The sequence below is a fragment of the Glycine max genome, chromosome 13, assembly GCF_000004515.6.
Source record: "Glycine max cultivar Williams 82 chromosome 13, Glycine_max_v4.0, whole genome shotgun sequence".
NCBI lineage: Eukaryota > Viridiplantae > Streptophyta > Magnoliopsida > Fabales > Fabaceae > Glycine > Glycine max.
Window position 1 is genome coordinate 24881879 of NC_038249.2, and position 10277 is coordinate 24892155.

At 36.7% G+C, this 10277-nt stretch overlaps 1 protein-coding gene across 1 annotated transcript; it reads right to left on the reverse strand.

The window, feature by feature from the left end:
- Positions 1–456: 456 nt before the first annotated feature.
- On the reverse strand, positions 457–9409 carry LOC100801190 (ethylene-insensitive protein 2). The gene is made up of 9 exons (XM_003542488.4): positions 9252–9409; positions 9085–9143; positions 7727–8506; positions 6673–6759; positions 6435–6545; positions 6149–6361; positions 4396–4581; positions 1564–4284; positions 457–1177 (listed from the first exon to the last, which is right to left on the reverse strand). The coding sequence occupies exons 3-9, from the start codon at positions 7973–7975 to the stop codon at positions 803–805; spliced, it is 3942 nt and encodes a 1313-aa protein (XP_003542536.1). The 5' UTR covers positions 7976–8506; positions 9085–9143; positions 9252–9409; the 3' UTR covers positions 457–802.
- Positions 9410–10277: the final 868 nt, after the last annotated feature.

The following is a 10277-nucleotide window of genomic DNA, read 5'->3' on the forward strand; positions in this document are numbered from 1 at the left end:
CAGTAAAACTGAAATGATGGAAAGAGTAGGATGCAGTGAGTGCTCATCTGTTATTATTACTGGATTATAAAAAACTCAACCTCAAAATGATGAAATGCATCTTATTCGTTGCCTTACAACTTAGAAAAGTTCTTTCATATAATATTTTACTACATATAATTCGTAGTGAACAAATAAAAAGAGAGGAGATTAAGGAATTTGATTTAACAAATTGAATTTCTTCAACTAACTTATATAAAAAGAGAGGGAGTTCAGTGAATGATACATAATTAAAAAAATAAAAATAAAAAACTTGCATGAGCAGAGAATAAAATATGCTGATTTCAGAGAACTGGGCCAACCAATAAAACGTGACCACTTTCACCATTCTAACGCTGATAAAACGAAAATTTGGCAACCATACCAAGTGCCTTTAATAACACTCAATAAAAACACATCGAAAATTATTTTCCCTTGTTAAGATGACAACATGTTGACAATTTTATTCCCATTTGGTTTCCCCACCTAGCATGCAGTTGCGAGTGAAGTAATGAAAAATAAGCCAAAATGGTAAAAGTCAGTTTCCATCTAACCATTTGTTTTCCTTTGATTTTTTTGCAATTACATATAGTAATTCTAACCCTACGTGTATATAACATTACAAGGAAATAAAATCTGCGGCGAGGATTGGTACATGGAGACAGCAGTCTTGTGGCGAGGAAATTGGTAATCCTTTGATCTACAGCATGAACTGCTTCACAAATCAAAACAGCCCAAGGAACACAGCTTATGTTAATGCGTAGTGAAGACAAAATGCAAAATGCTACAAGTTGTATGGTGCTGATGTGGGAATCTTGCGAATCCCTTCTTGAGTAGTGCCAACTGGTTTATTGGATAATCTACGCTTATACCGTTTGAGAACAGATGCCAAATTCTCCTTTCCCTTTGGGAAAGCTACATCACCAGCAGCAGTTCCTGTGCGACCTTTCCGGCTAGAGATTGCTATCTCCACATCCTTGACCATCTCAAACACCACTGACGCAGTTGTGCATTTTCCACGGCCTGGTTTTGATGCAGGGGGCAGCATCCCATTGGAAGGAGGTGAGCCTGACTTCTGCTGGTAAGTCATGGGAACTTGAAGGCAAAAGCATGGGGTCATGGGACTACGAGGCTTGGAGAAAGCCAGATCAATGATGCCCTGTTCATAAAGGGGGGAAATTGACAAATAAGACCAACAAAATGTATGAGAACTTACGAGAGTATCCTTGAATAGTAGGAAAGGCAAGGCTGTATCCTTTACAGCAGATTATGACATGCAATGAACAACACCTACATTATAGTGCCTACTTTAATGGATGAGTTCTATGTTGATGAGGGATGAATGCATACAAATATCATATTGGAACAACATCTCCAAGTGAACAACCACCAAAGGAAATGCCCCAGTTAAGAGAACAAATATTTAGTTCTCCATGAGGCATGAAACAGGCAATATATCCACAAATAGCATCCACTTTTAGACTGGTGAGTGCTTTTGTGAAAAGAGCAGCTAAAACTCAAACTTCAGGGTTACTAAAATTTTACCTGGAGGCGATTGAGTACATAAGTGTACTTCCCCCACAGCTCTGGCCGGCTCTCCATTAATGAGAGGTCAAGAACACGTTTGATACACCACACCCCAAAGCTTATTATTATGTCTGCTCTCCATACACATCCATCTCCACAGTTAGGGATTGAGGTTACGGAAAAACTAGACCAATTAGCCTCATTATTCTTCATTGAAGAACAAGACTTCCCATCAGAAGAAAGATATCGAGTTTCTCCCATATGATTGCGGTTCATCTCTGTGGTTTCAATTTCATAAACAAATTTCTCCCTTGCAGCAACACGATCAATCAGATCTTCATCAGCCCCATCATTCTGTTTAAACAACCAATCAGACCCTTCCAATTTTAAGAGTTTCAAAATACATTGTCTAAAAGATTGAAGAAGTTTGCCATCTATATCCACCACTGAAGTAGTTTCTTGAGTAGTTGCACTAGGCCTATTTCCAACATCTTCTGTTGCAGCATTATGAATTTTATCATCCACCCCAAACTGCTCAAAAGGCTGTCTGGACCAGAGGGATCCAGTGCCAAAACCAGAACTCAACTGAGAAGAAAGTTCATCACTGTAGGCTTTTGATGGAGAGAGTACATCAAAGGCTAAAGGAGCTCCTGTCCTTGATCCAGAGTTTGAATATAATGACGGTTCATAATGAGTCCTACTTGCAGAAGATCTATATCCACCAACAGAACCATCCCATGGAGCACTCTTATCAGACATGTAAACATCCCTGTGAGGAATGGCATATCCTGAAATATCTGGCAAGCTGTGGTACTTTTTAGCATTGACTGAACTGACTGTACTATCCACAGGTCCGGAAGGGCGAGAATCATAATAGGACCTCTCAGATGGCAATTGGCTATTCTTAGAGACAGCAATGTTCTGGAACCCTGGGGGTTGGCTTAAACCTGAACCATTTTGCAACTTTTTACCCAAAGCAAATGCAATAGAATTCCTGTAGTTCGTATTACCCATAGAATTCCTGTAGTGGTTCGTATTACCCATGGAAGGGGATTCCCTCAGACCATTTAAGTTATCAGAATTTGTGTCTTTACCAACCTGATTAATATACGATGAAACCTGATAACCATGTATAGTAGCTGGCTGATAATCCCAGGCTGCAGACGTAGGTAAATTGCGCACACTGGAATAGCGCCTTTCACCAGCATCGAGGAGATTGCGGCTGGAGGTCTGAACATATTCATCCATAAACTGGACAGGATTTGCCCGCAGTGAGGAAGAACTCCTTTGAGGCCCATAGGAAGCATCTAAATTACTTTGGATCCTATTCTGCCTGGGAGATTCATATGGAGCAGAGTTCATTAAAGTATCTGGAGCTCTACTTCCTACAGATATTAAATATTCAGAATATTCCTTTCCACATGGATCCATTCTTTGCAAAGAACCAGTGAGTCTTGAATCTATTCCCAGTAAAACATCAAGTTTCTTGGCCTTAGCTTCCTGGGTAAATTGACCATGGAAACCATAAAGTTGTCCCCAGAATTCATCAAGAATAGCAGCTAGTTGACGTCTTGCACCGCGCCCTAAACCTGCTAATCTCGAAAGACTACCAATGCTATTCCCTCCATCATCACTTTTCCCACTAAGGCTCCTGAATGATGCTGGGCCATCTGATGCTGAAGATGGGGCTAGTGAGACCACTTTTTGTATTTCTTCAGTTTCCCATGAATCTCCATCATCATCATCCCTTTCGGCATTTGAATCTCCCTCAATTTCTACAGTTTTCTCAACAGGGGCAGTAGTTTCTGTTTTCAAAGTTTTGGAATGTCCCAATATAATATCAGAAGTCTCATTACTTACAGCTGGTACTGCCTCCGATTCTGAAGTGGAAGCTGATTCCTTAACAGATGTTGGGGAGCAAGGAAATGATGTAAATGGATGAGTCTCCCTTACAGTAGTCACAGGAACATCAGGCTCCATGATAGTTTCAGGTAGATCAAGATGAAAACTTGCAACTGGTACATCTGAATATTCCAGGGTCCTTGCTAGAGCTGGTGATGGTTCCTTCCCCTGAACTGATGCATCTCCTTGATATCTTGTTTCTTTTAAATCTGTTTCCTCGTTATCAATCCGTGATTTTGGTACGGCCTGTGGCATGTCCCAGTTCCATTGCTGATCATCCAATTGAACACTAGCAGACTTTAAAGGTGTGGCAGCTAACCAAAGCATCAGACAGAATGATGCAAACGCAGTGCAAAGAAGAACCAAATAAGAGAGAGACACACCAGTCCCCACATTCCATCTCAAATTGCCCACCCAATCACTACTGCCAAATATCATTTCTACAACAAAGACAATATTCAAGCCAAGCATCCCAATGAATATGATCAATGCCAAAAATTCCACAAATTGAGGGATCTTGTGTACCCCCATTATTGATCTAGATGAGGCGATCCGAAAAAGGGGGATCACAGAAGATGGAAGTTGCAGAGCTACAACAATCTGAGTGAATATAAGTAGTTGATACATCCCTTCAGCTCCTGAACTCCAAACACAATAAAGGGCAGGCAGAACAGCAATTACTCTAATTGTAGCATAATGAAGCCAACCCGGAATATCCAATTTTAAGAAACTTTGCACAACTACTTCTCCACCAAAACTCCAAGTTAATGCTGTGGTTTGATTTGAAAAAAACAGAATGAGTAAAAAAGCAAGCATGGCTATTGGACTACGCAACACCTGCAATAAGAATCTTAGAATTAGTTTTGTTCAGAATGTTTAAGACAGATGTGACTTTGTAAGTTGTAAATAAATATCTAGATGTAGATCAATCATGGCCGAAAAGGAGACCTGTTCCATTGGTGATAATGCATCCTGAAAAGTAGTCAAAACAAGACCCATACTGTAGAACTCATTTGCTGCAGCATTCATCAGCACATTATTTACCAAATAAAGGCCACTGAAGACACACATGATGGCCAAAAAATGGTTATGACATAAAGCATCCTTAGAAATGGTAGTTGATCCCTGATGCCACTGCAAAAAAAAGTAAACCAAGTCTCAGATTGACAAAACAGCAATGAATAGGAAATGGTACATTATATGCAGTACTTTACAAAAAATGCAAGAAAGTAATCAGATTAGACAGGCTTAAGCAATTTATTTTCATGCAAGGGTTCCTAAGACTGGACCAGACAGACCAAATGTCACCTGACTTAGCTGAGTCTGAGGAAAGGATTGATCATGACCTCCCCACTTAGCCATTTATACTGGGGTAGTATTAATGATGGTTAGAACACAGACTAAATTAGAGAGATTGCTGAAATTCTAACAGGACATCTAATGAGTAAATTGTATATTCAGGATGATCACCCAACGGGACATTCTTTAATTAGACACGGGGTTGGTGCAGCTGGCAGCTTGATTATGGTCAAGATGTCCTCACAGATCATGGGCTGAGATATTCTCACATGTACAGAACTGAGATATTCCTGCTTGGTACAAAGCCTCCTAATCCCTAGCTTTTAAGAAGCATTGAGGCTTATAAGCTGAGGTTTTAGCAGAGGTATTCCCGATGGCGCACAGCTCCATATAAACTAGATATGCATAAGCAGTATGCCAATATCGAAGGACATCAGTTTCAATAATTTGTAACATGAAATCTTCTTAGTTTTTAAAGTAAAACACACAATAATTGGTTCCAGAAACAATCCTGGGCACATGATTTCTGGATAATTTTAAAGTAAAACAGGGCAATGAACAAAGCTTCTATCAGCTTATTAAGCTATTCTCGATTTTTATTGCATGAAGAGATGGTTTTTACAGTATTGACCTCATCCTTAAAGAATAAATCTATAAAATACATTGTGTTTTCTGAAATGCCCCCAAACTTTCTCATTGTTGGACCATAAAATTGTTTCATCAAGCTTTTTGTTTTAGGGTCTTAGTCTTAGAAGTTAGAGCAGAATCAGAAAATAGTCAAAAACAGGGAAATGCATTCTGAGAACAAGAATGAATTATAAATTAATAGTTTGAATAGCACAAAGGGTATCACCATGTGAAAGTCAATTCAAGAGCCTATTAGTGAATGCTAGATTTCCCCAACAAAAATATCTAGCAATAAAATGTTAGTTTTTCCCTCTAGTTTTTGCATGACACCCAATTTTAGAACAGTTCCTGATTTATACCCACCAATGAGCAAACTTTCCCAAGCATGTAATATCTAATTACCAATCCATATTCCAAAGCACTAGCATAATTGTCCTTTTATAACTCTACTTGCAAGACTAACTTTAACAAATAGGAAACTCAGACAAAATAAGCAAATAACAATACCATTATCAGATACAGGCGAAAATGATACTATGATTACTTATTTTATGGTAAGCACAATAAAAATGTTTTGGTTTAGAGTCTTTAGACCATTCAAATTAGCAGGAAACAATATTCAACAGATTATCATTATCAGATAAAAGTAACACTCTGATTTGGATACAAGCAAACCACAGGATGTAAACATATCCAGAAGAACACAAAAGATATAAGCTTGGAAGCATGCTATGATGCTGATGTTAGAAAAATTAAATACGACAGGAACTAATACCTGTACAATAGAGGAATGAAGGTAGAAGTTGTGAGGCACAAGAGTTGCTCCTAATAGACTCATCAGCACAAATGCACTCTCCCCACTCAACTTTGTTAGTATTCCATTAATGGATAATGGAATGTCTGGTTGATTAATGAGTGTTCCAAGTACAAACGAAAGAAATACAAAACCTGACACAAACAGGCCCAGGATCTTCACCTTCTCAATGTCCTAGAGAAAGGATATATCATAAGTGTATTGTCGGTCAACAGAGATTCATGAATAAACAAATAATGATACTTACCAGGAGGGCAAAAAGAAGGAGATGGAAAACAGCACCAGTAGCAATTAAAAAGACACAAGTGAACAAGTCCCACCCAAAAAGAATATTTAATCCATGTGCCATGCCCAATATCTTGCAAAACAGGTAAAATCACATGATCATGTCAAAATAAGTTCAGTCATGTATATAGCGCCTTAAAGCACTGATAATTTATATTCTTTGCTAAAGAGACATGAAAACCATGAGTGAGAAATATTACCATGTTAAGGTCTAGCATAATCACCGAAAGTTCTGCCTGAACTCCAAGAAGCATGCATGTCCAATTATCGTACTCATCACTGCAAATCTTTGGCACAAAGAAAGTGAAGCCCCATAAGCAAAACACACTGATTTAAGATTATGCATGAAGTTACTAGAGTGTGTATCTGAGTGGGTTTGTAGGGATAGAGAAAAGCAAGAAACCAACTACCAACTTAGTAATCAACTCAACAAGCAAATTAAAGAAACACCAAACGATCTGACCCATAACTCTAGCATAACATAGTATATCATATGGCCAGACACATTCCTTTACTTTAATTTTCAGGATGAAAGAAACAATTAGCATTAATAAGTATAATGTCCTTACTTCCAAGTTGTATCTACAAGGGTAGAATTAAGATAGAATAGAAATGCCCATCAATCAACATATTTTTATAAACTTCTAACTTATATGTCAATAAAACACTGACAGAGGATGGAAATAATCATCAATATTCTTAGTTTCCTGATTAACTAAAACTAGAAACATAAAAAGGTGGGGGAAACATAAAAAATCTTTCTAGCTCCATTATCTCTTGATAAGAACCTTCTTTTCAATAGCCTTCCATCTTATCATTTCCTACTGTGCAATTACTTACTTGAGAGGGGTCAAGGACAAACATTACAAAATCACAAACCAACAAACTGTTCAAAACCTCCTTTTATTGTTTTTGGGGGGCAAAAATTTTCAAATTATACAATTGTACTGCATCAACAGTAGAATTATATAAATCCATGAACGCGAAGGACAAACATTACAAAATCACATGTTCAAAACCTCATTTTATTGTTTTGGGGGGTGGGGGGCAAAAATTTTCAAATTATACAATTGTACTGCATCAACAGTAGAATTATATAAATCCATGAATGCGAAGGACAAAACATTACAAAATCACATGTTCAAAACCTCATTTTATTGTTTCGGGGGGTGGGGGGCAAAAATTTTCAAATTATACAATTGTACTGCATCAACAGTAAAATTATATAAATCCATGAACTGGAAGGTATAATACCTGAGCAAGATCCTTTCCTGTGATAACACCAATTTTTGCTGATATGTACTGACAGAAGATGGCTGCAAAATTAAAGATAAGCATGAAGGCCATCAGATCGAACCCAAATCGTGCACCTCCTTCAGCAATTGCCACCCACTTTCCAGGGTCAACATATCCTATTGAAATCAAAAGGATAGGCACAACAGCGGGGAGCGACCGGTGAAGAAAACCGGGAGGGTGATTTGCATTCAAAGTCTCTGCTTCCATTTTTACTCTTCTACTAGTACCACCAAGATTAAGGCTTATGACACTTGGAGAAACACTTGGAAGCACCAATACTCAGAGAGACATAAATTATATTACTGCTAGATAAATACCATTATTACTAGCAAACATTCTATCTACTACAATTTACAAGTCATCACCAAGATGTTAGCCGCTTCAAAGATAATTAAAAGACAAAGGACTTTCAACCTGCAAGCCAGTCCAAGACACCTTCAACAATTCAACAACTAGCTTCTCCACCTCGTATCCCAGCATCAACCAGCCAGTGATGTTCCAACATTAACTGTGATACTATGTCAGACACAAATCTGACTTATCACTAAAGTCAACCTGCACGCCATACCAAAATTTCTTCACTACAGTCTTACAAATTATTCCACTCATCTCCTTCACATGACTGAAAGCCAATCCAATCCATCTCAAACTTCCCAAACCAAACACCCTCTTGAGACTCTCAATGCTAATCCAGCAAAGCACCCCCTGATAAATCAACCTCCTTGGACTCCTCAAATCCTGCATCGAATTAGTTCACGTAAACAACAATAACACAGCCACCATACCAATAGAAACAACAAATACCTTAAAAATTCATCAGCACAACGGTTGATTACAAGAAAATAAAAAACCAACGCAACAAAATCATTTTATCTTTCTTGAATTTGCTTTAACAAACAAAAAAAAACCACCAAAACAACAAATTACAGCATCCACCATAGTTAAATAATTATAATTATAATTATAATTATAATAATCATAAATAGTAATAACAACAACAAAATAGATCTTTAGAAGAAAACAAAACGCTAAAAAAATGCTGAGAAACGAAGAAACAAAACAAAAACCCTACGGCGTGTACGGTCATGAAATAGATAAAAAGAGGAACTGAAAGCGTTGGCGTGGATCTGTTGCAAGAAGAAACACACGAAGAAGAAGAAAGAAGAAAGAGAAAAGAGGAAGAAAAAAAACAGTTGCACGAATTTCGACAAGGACGATGATGGGGGTTTCAGGACTGAGAATGAATTAAGAAGACCGTACAACAGAACAGTTCCTAAAGAGTCTGAGAGTGGTTATTAGGGTTCTGAAATCTTTACCTTTCTCTGAATTTCTTTTCAGCTGCCACAAGTCTCTATCCCAGCTATGCTATTTACTCCTGCAAAGTAGATCTCACGGGATCATGTATATAAACATTAAATAAATTATATATTAATTTATTGTTTAATAATTTAGCATATTTAATGATGTAAGTGCTACTACTAACTTATGTGAACATGGAGAGAGAGCAGCTAAGGAAAAGAAAAAAGAAAATTTATGACATGGGTGAAGGGTTTCAACTTTCTAGGCCACATTCAAGAGAGAGAAAGCATGAGTGAATGAAGCCAGAAAAGAAACAAAGAAAGAAAAGTTTCATTTCATAAATGTGTTCCAAAAAGTCTCTATAAAAAATTGCTATTAACAGTCTTTTAGTCCAACTAGTATTTTTTTTTCTCTTACCTTTATTTGTTTTTATATTCATTTTCATTCAAATTTATTTATTTATTTTAGCATAACAAGATATTATGAATTTTATTTGGTATTCAATTAATATTGTCTGTTAAGCTCTTCAAGGTAAAATATTCATGACTTCATTCTTAAACCAGATCACACCTCAATTTTCAATTAAAAGAGATAATAATTAAATCGGTTGTCTGAAAAAGTATTATCCATATTTTTATATATTTATAAATAAATAATTATTTATTATTATGGTGGCGGTTTCTTTCTGATACTCTTGTTCCTCACTCTCTCTGTCCTCTACCGATAGGGCCTAGTTTTGTAGCCATTCTTATTCCTATTGGTCTTCTTCTAATAATCTAACTAACTGTTGTTGCTGAATTTGTTGACATGATCCTGAACTAGAAATTGCTACCCTTAGTACCCTATCTCCTTCTACAGAGATTCATATTTTGGATTATGTTATGCAGTTTTAAAACAGTGAGGTGTCTTTGATCACTGTTATTAAATTGTTACTGTGTGCGTTGTGCATATCTATGAAATAATGAAATGATGAATCAGAGTGGACAAAGTTATCCTTTAAATTATTTTTAATTATTCAACAATAAAAATCTCTGCATTTGCATTTACTATATTATAGTTAAACTTAAAAAAATATGATGATTAATTATATTAGATGATAAAAGATATGCACGTATGAATACATAATATAACCAATAAAAAAACTAAATTTAGATATGAACTAATCTTTTTTAAAATGGTAAATCTCATTTTTAATCTTTAAGAAAAGAGA

Bases quoted from the DNA above. Each gene is read 5' to 3' on its own strand.
- LOC100801190 (XM_003542488.4), bottom strand. From the start codon at position 7,975: ATGGAAGCAGAGACTTTGAATGCAAATCACCCTCCCGGTTTTCTTCAC. The intron at 6,760-7,726 runs GTATTATACCTT...TTTGTGCCAAAG, and splicing joins CAGGAAAGGATCTTGCTCAG to ATTTGCAGTGATGAGTACGA. The intron at 4,285-4,395 runs GTCTCCTTTTCG...TTCTTATTGCAG, and splicing joins CATTATCACCAATGGAACAG to GTGTTGCGTAGTCCAATAGC.